The 12,766-nt window shown below is 38.7% G+C and overlaps 1 protein-coding gene across 2 annotated transcripts in view; it reads right to left on the bottom strand.

Moving 5' to 3' along the window:
• NPAS3 (neuronal PAS domain protein 3) overlaps positions 1-12,766 on the bottom strand; it is an 876,091-nt gene that overhangs the window by 436,272 nt on the left and 427,053 nt on the right. The window contains exon 5 of one of the 2 annotated variants that reach the window (XM_055088379.1): positions 2,255-2,337. In XM_055088379.1, the coding sequence (XP_054944354.1) occupies positions 2,255-2,337 (83 nt within the window). The remainder of the gene's footprint in view (positions 1-2,254; positions 2,338-12,766) is intronic. The other variant, XM_028495688.1, reaches the window with a different exon arrangement.

The raw sequence follows: 12,766 nt of genomic DNA, 5'->3' as shown, positions 1-12,766 counted from the left end.
TGTCTATGTTTCTCTTGAAGAGTGTTGTCTAAGGTGGGTGTGACCAAACCAAAGAGCAGAGAGCTCAGCAGCCTCATCTGGATCCTCTGCTCTCTCAATGGAGTCCAATGTTGAACTGGCACTGGGGACAGCCATCCTACATTATAACTCTAGGTTGCTCTCACTGAGCTTATGTTCCATTCAAATTCCTAAGTTTTGTGTTTTAAATTAGTTTCAAATTCTTGCAGCTTCTAAGTCCGCCTCCTTACAGAACACTGAATTCAAGATTTCCAGAGAAAATTTACAGGATGATAGAATACTGTTTGAACCATTTCTCTCACTGACGAAGTCTTATGCACTTACTGTGTCAGAATATAAATAGGAGTCATCCTGGATCACATCAGAATCTAACAATGTACAGTTGGCCACACATATCCACAGATTCAACCAACACGGATCAAAGATATCCGAAAAAAATCCAGAAAGTTCCACAAAGAAAAATCTAAACTTGCCACATGCTACCTACAATCTATATAGCATTTACATGTTATTAGGTATCACAAGTAATCTAGAGATGATTTAAAGTATATAAGAGGATATGCGTAGGTTATATACAAATTCTATGCCATTTTATATAAGGGACTCGAGCAACCACAGATTTTGGTATCCACAGGGGTCCTGAAATCAATCCCCCACAAATACAGAGGGACAGTGGTATATATGGTATCACTCATACAAAACTTATAAAGGAGATTATGCACAAAAATGTACAGAAAAGAGGGAAATAAAAATTCAAAGTTTTAGAAAGAAATATCCTCTCTGTATCCCTTAACCTAATCTACTGCAAAGGTAATTCAAAACTTTATGTGCACAATAGAATAGCATCTCCCAAGGTGTAGTTCAAGAAACATCAGTTCTATGGGATGTTAACAGATAGTAGTGGAGAAATGAGAAATATCGAAATAAATAAAAATAAATAAAGTAAGACTTTTCAGGGCCTTAAATTTGCAAATGTGAATTGTGACATCTCAGACCTAATAAAACATCAAAATTATCTCAAAGGGTTGGTTACTAAGAATAACAAATTCCTGGATTTCACCCTGAAGATCCTGATTTACTAGGTCCAGGAGAGGCTCAGGAATTTGTCCTTTGAACAAGTGTCTCAGGTAATACTGAAGCTGCCAGTCAAGGAACCATTTTGGAGAACCACTCTGATTTGACCATGGACATGTGATGATCGCAGTTTTCTAGGGCACATATTGTCAGAAATAATATGGTAGATTCAGTACTACTTTTGGCTATCTAGAAAATGAAAGCACCATAGAGGCCTTTTTTTTTAACAAAAAATTACTCTGAATGGACAGGAATCTGGAGTTTAGCTTTATTTTTACCCCAAGTCTCATCTAAGAAAAACATAACCATCTTTTTTCAAATAAGATGCCTAAACATCCCACATGAGTCTGTTTCTCTAATTCCATGTTAAAAATGTATTTTACATAGTAAAGAAAAAAAGCTTTGGCAAGGGCAACATTTATCCTGGAAACAGAAACAACGTAGAACAATTACCCCGTGGATAAAGGAAGATGGGTCAAATTGATGGCAAAGTCTTAAGAGAACAAGTTTTGAGTAAGCGAGGTGCTAAGTTTGTGATCAATTTTCTCCAAGACTAAATAACTACAGGTCCGCCCTAGTCACCCTCACATTTATTTGTCATGAAAGTCACTGGAAAAAATCAAATTATTACTATTTGTCTCCTTTTACTTAAAAATGTACTCTAACATCTCACCCTGACAGTGACTGTAATTTGGGGAAACAAACATTAGGATTGCAAGCACTTATGAATACAAACTCAAGCAAAGAACAACTGAAATTTGACAACACATAAAAATGTCACACTACTTTCACAACAAAACTTTTTGCTCTTCCAAAAACGATATATAGCTCCAAAGACACACACATATGTCCACTTACAAATGCAGCACACACAATCATTCTGGGAACAGCCAGCTACTATACATTGTGCATCAACTGAATAGTGCAATTCATCTCAATTATTATAGCACAAATAATACTTGCCCTCCCTTTCTCATTAATATGCTCTCAAGGGATGGCTTTCTAAAAAGAAAAAAATAAATTCATAAGAATTTCAGAATTCCAAGATAAAATAGCAACAGTCATATACATAGCTGCAATAAAAGACATTGTTATAAAAAGACTAAACATATGGATTTTTCTTAGTAAAATATAAGCAAGCTTCTTTTTCATTTAAAGGTACCTGCAAAATGTGACTTCCCAAATGTGCTTCAAATACTTCAATGGCCAGTGCACTGGGGCTTCTCCTTCGCTGTGCACCTATAACTTAAAAGAAAAAGAAAAGAAAAGAAAGAAAGAAAAAAAAATTAAGTTGGGGCTCTGATTTACACCTTCAGCTTCATTTCTCTGTAATTGTATCACTAGACAGCTACTATATCAAAGAGATCTGAGAGAAACACAACCCAGTGTTAACTTTGGTTCTGAGTTGCCTGAGCAAAATCAGAGCCTAGGGTGAATTTCCATCTCAGAATCTCAACTTCTACAAACATTAAAAATCATATCCAGACTTAAAAAAATTTTCTTTTCCTTTTTGAACTATTTTTCCTACACTGGAGCAAAAAAACAGAACAAAACAAAACAAAACAAAACATGAATGTTCACGTTCTTTTAAAATAAATTGGTAAACTGTTTTTCTTAAAATTTAGGTATTGTTATTTTTAAAGCATATACATATTGCCTTTTCCTCCCAGAGAAACGTGAATGTTTAATATCCTCTAGGCTAGAAAAAAGCAAACAGGACTTTTTTAATGTTCTAATGCAATAACTTTATCATAATTTAATAAGCACAACATGTCGGCTAAGAGATTCTCATTAATGACTGTTTGCACTAGTGTTAAGTGTCTCAGGATGGCTGGATTTCATATTTACTGAACATTCACATGTAACTATTCCTACAGGACCTACAGGGAGCCCAGGTGGATGCTTGCCCAGCCTGTGTCTTGCAGGTCAGTGACTGTTTTCTTATCTGTATACTTCTGTTCTCCTACTAACTTATAGTTTGTCTTTCTCTTCCTGGCATACCCTACATGTGCTGTCTGCAGGCACATACACCCAAAGGGCCTCCCAATCCCTAACAAGAGAGCTTAATGCATGATATTTGGGGATCCAAAATTGAGGGCCTTCTCTTTACAATTTTTTTTTTTGGAATGGGGTCACAATTTGCTTTTGAATCTGTTCTGGCTATTTTCCCTGTTTCAAAAAGTTCTCAAACATAAAAATCAATTTGCTTTCCAATAATTTATGAACAAAAATATTCAGAACTTTTCCATATTTCCAACAAGTACATTCCTTATGTCTTCCTGATTTTCTTAAAAATTGTATGACAAACCTCTATTCTCTCAAACCTAGACACTATAAATTGAAAATAAAATCAAATCCCCTACTTTCTTACTTCTCAAAACACTTTCAGCTAGTTGACAAGAAAATTCCAGCAAAATGCTGCTGGGATAATTCTGCTTCGTTTCAGTTACTAAGTCAGTCAGTTGGATCCATAGCTTAGTAGGGATTATAATATAAATGTACTTATGATTATTGTGCTGTGCAAAATAGGCAGTTTACCACTGCAATTGCAAGCTAATGTCTGCCAGGTCTGAAAGGCACTTTGAAAATAGCATGAGTGGTAAGTATCATTATCACTAGCAAGAAGAAATAAAAGGGGCATTATTTTCAATGGGAAAATTTATAAAATATAATTGAAGAGTGATTATTATCAAAGAATATTCCAGTTGGAAGGGATCTTAAAGATCTCAATTCCAAATTCTTCATTTGCTTCAGAAGCAAAACACACAACTAATATTCTTAAAATAGAAAAATCAGTTTTCTATCCTAAGACTAATCATTACTGTAAGCATAGACATATGATTTTTAAATCTTTAATCTAAGATGTACTTAAGAGAGTACTACTGGGTGTGTGGCATCTCTGATTAATTTCCTATTCTAACATGCACATTACTCCCTTCAAAACTCCTTTGGCATTTTTGATAATGCAGCTGTCTTGCTGAATACTGTTTTCAGTTTCTAGAGTGTTAATTGCACATTATGGTAGCTTGGTGTGAATGATCCCACATGAATAAAATCTGCAGTTCTTTTTTTTTTTTTTTTGTTAAGATTGTTGTGGGGAGGGGAGCTTTGGGGAGGCAGAAGGGGGGTGTTGAAAAACTTCAAAAGTGTCCACTCTGTTTTTGAGGCAGTAATTAGGATCCAGAAAGCTCCTTATTAATAGTTCATAATTTGGGGGCATTTCAGGACTTCCAATTATGAATTTCAAAGTAAACCATTGTACCTCACAGAAGAAATGGGTTGATCTTAGAGAACATAGACTATTCTCCAAAGAACTGGATTAAGAGTGGGGCAAGAGAGCAATAGACACCAATGTACAGAGGACCCTAAAACATCACAGGAAAGGAAAGGAGCATGTTTTTCTCCTAGAAGGCCCAAGAAGCATGCTCCAGCAACGACTGCCCTCTAGAAGCATGGAAACAGGTGACTACAGTGGGGTCCTGCAAGGGTTATTTAAGCCTGCCCATTGATGGCCTTTCTTTTCCTGCCTTTCCTCAACTTAGGGCTCAGCTGTTCTCTAAGTAAATGTTGCAAATGCATAAATAATTAGGAATTTTATTTTAAAAGCTCCTTCGTCAGCCTGGGTATCCTACATGCCTTCATCAGCTCTTCTATCCATGAGTCCTTCCTACATAGATATTTTTCTTTGTTCTTCAGACCCTCTAGAAAACTGAGTGTGCATCCTAGTACATGCTAGCATAACATACAAGCATCTTGTAAGTGGTTTCATGCTTTTCTCTTCAATGGCATTTTTATGGCACTGGAACTTCTCTTGATTTATATGTTTTGCACTTATGCAGGTGATATGGGGCTGTAATGACAGTTGCTAATTTTACAACCAACATAAATATGTTAAACAGGAGTCCATTATGCCTCCAGTAGAAGCCCAGCTCTGACTGTAGCATTATTGGTAACTGAATAGATGTTAAATAATGCACTTCTTATCTTGTACTTTTCATCCTACCACAATTTGGTATTTTGAGTATTGAGACAATAATCTGATAACTCAGGAACGATGCAAACAGTTATTTTGTTCCTCTATGTTAATGTCATTGTGTTTATGGAGTATCATTCATGCTTAAAGAAAAACTAAAGAGGCATTTCCTCAGTGAGGCTCATCATTCTCAGAAAAGTAATACACTGCTTATGAAGCTCCCTCAGATTGTTTTATTTCGGAAGTTGACAGTTTCTAAAACCATTTGGTAGCCCACACACACTGCATACTTCTTATTGCTGAATAGGTCAATGCTTTACGTGATCTACAGACACTTCATTCATTTGTCTGTTCAATTAAAAGACACTGCGTTTGAAATTTAAAGAACACTAAATTAACTAAAAAATGCACAGCGCATTGCTAAATAAATGGAACACGTAATCCCATATCTGTGAGGATTATATCTCTTAAGTCACTGACAGTGAGATGTGAGAGTTGTATAAACTGAACAGGTTATATAAACTGTTAAAAGAAAAAAAATCAAGCTATAGTAATATCGTAATTCAAATTCGATTCAGCATTTACTGAGTACCTATTTGACACTGAAAACTGCTAGCTAATGTAGAGTAACTAGTATTATAAGACCTAATAAACGTCCCATAAGAAAATTTTAAGCAATTCAGAACAAACCTAGGCCCAGCATATAATTATCAAGACTACAACATGATCATCTCATGTTTTTCAAGGGTTAGAAATAAAATATCTAGAGTTTTAAGAGACTTTAAATGGAAGACGTATATAGGGAGAAAGATTTTAAAAAATCAACTAAAGAAATTCTGAGTGTCTCAGAATTCTAAAATGATATGATGAATCATTAGGATTGTGCCTTTGGCCTTTCTCTCATTAAAAAATGGAAGACAGAAGAAAACCCCAATCTGAAATATGTATCTGAAAAATTAGTTTTGTCCCTCAACAATGTCAGCAAAAATACTCTAATCTAGACTCTTCCACATAACCTTGTGAGGTAGTCTTTGAGAATTAATTAAGTGCAGTAAAAGACAATTCCTCTTTGGGGAAATATACCACACACTCCCAGTCATATTCCTAACCAGTGCCTGTCACCTTCGGGGATGCACAAACACCAGGAAGGCTGAGGATTATCGCTCAGTGGGAGTTTGACCTATTCAGCCAAAAGGTCAGCTTGCCACATAAGAACCCATTACAAAACAGAAACAGGACAGCTCAGTGGACACACATAATGAAAGAGGGAAAAGTCACGAGCCCTTCTTGCCTTGTGTCCTGCATTGCCCTTTTCCTCCTAACCCTCCCCACCCCCATTTCCAGAGAAGTTGGCACTGCCCCAGCTCCTCACCAGCACAGCTCACAGTGGGAAGGTAAACCACAGGCAGGGAGAGAGAAAGGGGCTCATTATTTCAGGGATCACTTGAAAAAGATATTCAAAGGTAGAGTATGACATCGTGAGGCAGGATTTCCAAGAGATTGTTTTATTTGGAAAAAGTTGTCATTAGCAGATAGGGAAGACCATTTTAGAGCTACTTTCTCATCCAGCTCTCCCTCCATGGGGAGCAGAATGGCAGGATGGGTGAATGTAGCCTTAACATTCTGCAGGTGCTATTTCAAGAGTAAAATCATCCTCCGAGTAAAAAGGCAAGCTTTATGGGTACCCTCTGAATCTGTCATCTAAGGGGCAAGGCTCTGTTCCCACACTGAGCTTGGGGGAAGAGAGGACTGAAGGGCATGCTTAATGAAATCCAGACCTCACTCCCTGGGCTTTAGCACTTGGGCTAAGCAAAGTCAGGGTCTGGGAAAGAAAGGAGTACAGAATGCTTAATGAGTCTTTCCATGGCTACCAAAGAGAAGAAAAGGGATTTCCTTTGAAGAATGTCAATTAGCCTCCCTCACTGTAGGGCAAATGAAGCCAGGGAGGGTTTTCCCAGGAGCCTTAGAAGTTTATGAGGTATGCAGTTGTGTGTGCGTGTGTGTTTCCCTTTATATAAAATAAACATTTATATGCCTTCATTGACTATGGGACCAATTCTTCATTCTGACACTAATTCTCACAGCTCTGCCTACTGCCCAGATTCACAATTTGTACCCTTTCAACACTAAATTCCTCATTGTTTGTGCATGCCCTAAACATTGGGGGAATTTCAGGTTGGGATGGAGATGATACACTCAAATAACCAGTGTTAGGTACCAGCTTAACCCATACAGCGGCACCAAAACAGAAACTCTATTGTCAAAAGCAGGATATGTGGAGTTCCCACACAATGCATAATGCAAATATCTGAAAACAAAGAATAACAATGCTTTTACAGTGTACTTGCAACCAAGATTCGTTTTTTGCCACTTAAAATACAGGATAACTGAGGACCAGAGAAGAGAAATAGGGACAAGTATTATTAATCCGGCATTTGAATGTTAGATTAACATTAAATATAAGAAGGAAAACCTCCCATATTCAAAAATAGTACAGTTTGGGTTTATTTTCAAATTCATACCTAGAATATTTTTTAAAATCAAAAAATACAGCTTAATAATTCATACCCCAAACCCATGAACACATTATATTAGCCATTTAGACAAAGGAGGTATTTAATCTATTAAAATAATTGAAACTCTAAGAAGTCTTATGCTGATTCAAAAACTTCTTTGATGGAACACATTTAAATTTCTCCCACATTTTAAGTATGGATTGAATATATTAGGGAAAAGCATTAAGGGTGATATGACTGTGAGAGTATTAATATTTACAAATGAATTGCTGAACTGAAGAAGAAGGAACCATGTCTGCTTTTCTCAATAAAGCCTATCTGTATGCCTTTAACGAGTACAAACTAAGGGGAAACACAACATTCAAACAGATCTGTTTAAACAAGGATGTGTTTATCATGCGCTTCTTATCGTCTGAAGAACTAAGTAGTATTCACATATTTTTGAAAACTTTTCTTTACAAAACTTTTCTCCATCAAAATGGCAAAATTGTCTAAAAGTGAAATAGCACCCAAGTATTACTTTAATAAGTCTTGAAAAGGTTTTTGTACAAATTACAGGGACTTCTTTTTAGTCCTGAGTTTCCATTTTAGAGTCATTTTGGGACTTGCCTGGTGGCGCAGTGGTTAAGAATCCGCTTGCCAATGCAGGGGACACGGGTTCGAGCCCTGGTCCAGGAATACACCACATGCCGTGGAGCAACTAAGCCCGAGCGCCACAACTACTGAGCCTGCGCTCTAGAGCCCGCGAGCCACAGCTACTGAGCCCGCAAGCCACAACTACTGAAGCCCGCAAGCCTAGAGCCCGTGCTCCACAACAAGAGAAGCCACTGCAATGAGAAGCCCGTGCACCACAACAAGAGTAGCCTGCACTCGCCGCAACTAGAGAAAAGCCCACGCACAGCAACGAAGACCCAATGCAGCCAAAAATAAATAAATAAATTTATATTTAAAAAAAAAAAAGTCATTTTGCCCACCTGCCTTGCTTTTCCATTGGAAAAGAAAATGAGACTTAACCAAAGCAGATATTTCTTCATCTGTAGCTGGGGAAAGAGGAATAGCCATTCTCTGACAATCTGGAAGTTACTATAGGAGCTATTATATTTACCTTACATGGGCTACATAGAAGTTGATTAACATTCTTCTTGAGGGAACCCAAACTTCCCCTTGACAATGAAATTCTTAAGGCAATGGGTTAAGCTGCTGTTTGGAGTGACAGCACCTGAGAGAATGATGAAACCCTGATGGTCAACATCTCTGAGAACAGAAACCTCGGGAACATACAGGCACGATCCACAGTCTAGGCTGAAGGTTGGGGAGTGGGGCACATGAGGGGAATCCTCAAGAGATGCATGGAGGTGTAAGGGCAGGATTGGACTAATAGATGAAGGCATGCTTTATTTCTTGCTACTTCAAAGTAACTGTTGCAAATCCAAACAGGACTTTCTGAAAATGGTAGGTAGTAATCATTCCAATTTAACTTTCTTAATCATTTCCATAACAATGGATATTAAAAAACAGTCACTTTTAAAGGACCTGAAGTCCAAACACAACTCCAAGCCTTTTCTGAATGTATTTCTTGGCCTCAACAAATTGATGCTACAGGGGTTGCTTTGGATGCAAAGTTTAAAGTTAACTATTTAATTCCCTTTACATAGTGAAGGAAATGAAAATTTCCTCTTTGTATTTACAAAATAAATCAAATAAAAAAATAGATCCTGACTCATTCCTGTCTTTGGATTCCAGCAGAGATATGGATATCATGAATTGCACTCCCTCTCAATCTGGGGAAGTTTTAAGAGTGAGGCAGTTATGAAGTGACTTCAGAATGAAGAATGTAGACTAGGAGAAACTTTGAGTGAAACCTGGAGTTAGATTTTTATCTAACGTGAACTCAGCAAGAAGATATCAACGAATTTATTCTGGCTTCAGGGCTATAGCAGCAAACACGTACTGAACCTCACTACATGGCAGGCACCCTGCTGCGCACTGGGAGCACAAAGATGACCAACACAGAGTCTACTGAGCGAGGCAGTCCTGTGTGATAGAAGGGTCCCGTGGGCCACAGGGAGTGGGCAGTGCAGACACCAGCCCGGGCTCAGAGCCTGAACACGTGCCTGATGTGGGAAGGTGCTCTGTCCCTTGAGAACCATTTGCAAGCTCTATAGCTCTGAGCTGCTTCTTTTCTTGTTGTTGCTGTTGTTCTTGTTCCTTTTCTTCCTGTGACAACCTTCTACAAATCACCCACTCTGTGTATGTCAGAAAGGAATACCACGAGATCGCATGAATTAAGGGCGCTAGTCACAGAAAGACACCAAGCACATTCTGACCATAGCTATCAAAGGGAAAACTAGAGAGGACGCATCTAATTTGGGATTTGAATGCAGCACTAACCGGGCAAAGTTGGCTACTTGTCCTTTAATTGGTAGAAATGACCTCCTCCAATAATATGCCAGAAATGTTTTTGAGAAGTTTAAATTTTCAATGGGCTTAGATTTGGTATGTCCCCTCAGCAGGGGCTGAAAAAAAGGATTATTATACTTTCACTCTGCAAACTGTCTTAAAAGCCTTTCAGTTGAGTGCCGTTGTAAAACTGTCACCCCTTCTGACCTCAGTGGCACACAGACTGTTAGTGGCATGATTCTGCCCAGTAGGAAGGGAGTGGAGATTATCACTGAATCTGTATGGTGTCAGTCAGCACTCACTGATAAAAGGAAAAAGTCCACAGCTGTTATCTTTATTTTTTTTTCCAAGTCTGATCCCAAAGCTTCATGTTATGACATTTGTAACATCTGCTACAAACGGTGAGGTAAGTCAGGCGCAACTTTATTACTTCCAGTCTAATGCTCCATCCATCCTCTAGGCTTTCCCAGGCCAGTGATACGACAGGGAGCTAAGAAACACTGGCTCTGCAGGAAGTAGCTTGTGTCTCCGAGGTAGAAAGAAGGCAGTGTCTCTGTCCCTTTCCCCTCCTCTTTCTCCTGTTCACCCATTCATATATTCAGCCATATTCACATTCTCGCGCTTGCTAGCTCACTCTTGGACCACATCAATGCTTGGCAGTGTCTTTAGTGACTTTCTGACAAAAGAGCAGTCAACATAAATAGTTCCATGAAATAGTGGGCTGTTGGCCCAAAGGATGAGATGCTGTGACGATAATCGCACCTGCTACTGAAAAGTCACACTGATCCACTTCTGGAGCTCAACTATCTCAGGCCACAGTATTATATTTATTTATCCAAAATTTAGTAAACATTTATAATCTCGAAGATATTAACCTCAGTGACCTAGGAGCTAGTGATGTAAGCCTGGTTCCCATTTCCATTTCTGAATGCTTTCTTTATATGTCAGCAGAAGAAAGCTAAAAGCATCCATGCAAAATATGCTGAGCCTCTACTTCTTGCTTGGCACTATGTCAGTGAATATAAAAAAGAAAAGGCACCATCCTGACTCTCCAGGTGACTGGAATCTAGTGGGAAGATTGATACATAAGCAAATGAATAAAACACAATAAATGTGTGACTCTCAACTCTCAACTCAGGATGGGGGCAGGGAGAGTGGAGGCAGGAAAGGCTTCAGAATAGGGGTACTGCTGGAACTGTGGTGTGAAGGCTGAGATTACGTAGACAGTGAACTATGACAACCAAGACCCTGGGATCCACTGGTTGGACATAGAGGCAAGAACCATTTCACATTAACATAGCTGCGTGTGCAAGGTTCCAGGCTCACCATCTGGCCACCTCCAGCTTGCTTTTCCTTAAGCTGCAACCCCAATGGATTGTCATACTCCTACAGACACTTGCAGGGCTGGGTACCCCACTACCACATCAACTTCCTGGGGCTCAACACTACAGCTTAAAAGTCACATGATTGCACCCAGGAGAGTCAAGGTCCGCTCAGCTCTGTCTGCAAACCCTAACTTTACTGTTCGACCTCCTGCACTGCCTGAGTCAAAGTTCCTGAAATGCACACCTACACCACAGAAGACAGCTTGGCACTGTGTGAGGCAACCCCGTCACCAGATGGACTGTCCTAACACCTTGGAGGATTTTTTTTGTTTTTTTTAAAGAATTACTTTACTTTTTTAATTGAAGTAGAGTTGATTTACAGTGTTATGCCAATCTCTGCTGTACAGCAAAGTGACTCAGTTATACACATACATACATTTTTAATATTCTTTTCCATTATAGTTTATCACAGGATATCCTGTGCTATACATTCAGACCTTGTTCTTTACCCTTTCTAAATGTGATAGTTTGCATCTACCAACCCCAAACTCCCAGTCCATCCCTCTCCCTCCCCCACCCGCCATTGGCAACCACAAGTCTGTTCTCAGTGTCTGTGAGTCTGTTTCTGTTTTATAGATCGGTTCATTTGTGGCATATTTTAGATTCCACATATAAGTGATATCATATGGTATTTGTCGTTCTCTTTCTGACTTAATTCACTTAGTATGATAATCTCTGGTTGCATCCATGTTGCTGCAAAGGGTATTATTTCATTTCTTCTTTTATGGTTGAGTACTAGTCCATTGTATATACGTACCACATATTGTTTATCCATTCATCCGTCGATGGACATTTAGATTGTTTCCATGTTTTGGCTATTGTGAATAGTGCTGCTATGAACATAGGGATGCATGTATCTCTTTTTTTTTTGAATTTTATTTTATTATTTTTTTATACAACAGGTTCTTATTAGTTATCCATTTCATACATATTAGTGTATACATGTCAATCCCAGTCTTGCAATTGATCACACCACCACCACTCCCCCACTGCTTTCCCCCCTTGGTGTCCATACATTTGTTCTCTACATGTGCCTCTATTTCTGCCCTGCAAACCGGTTCACCTGCACCATTTTTCTAGGCTCCACACATGTGCGTTAATATACGGTATTTGTTTTTCTCCTTCTGACTTACTTCACTCTGCATGACAGTCTCTAGGTCCAACCACGTCTCTACAAATGACCCACTCTCGTTTCTTTTTATGGTTGAGTAATATTCCATTGTATATATGTGCCACATCTTCTTTATCCATTCATCTGTTGATGGACACTTAGGTTGCTTCCATGACCTGTCTATTGTAAATAGTGGTGCAATGAACATTGGGATGCATGTGTCTTTTTGAATTACGGTTTTCTCAGGGTATATGCCCAGTAGTGGGATTGCTGTGTCATATGGTAATTC

The sequence above is a fragment of the Physeter macrocephalus genome, chromosome 11 (assembly GCF_002837175.3).
Source record: "Physeter macrocephalus isolate SW-GA chromosome 11, ASM283717v5, whole genome shotgun sequence".
In the NCBI taxonomy this organism is placed as follows: Eukaryota; Metazoa; Chordata; class Mammalia; order Artiodactyla; family Physeteridae; genus Physeter; species Physeter macrocephalus.
This window is presented reverse-complemented; position numbering and strand designations above follow the sequence as displayed.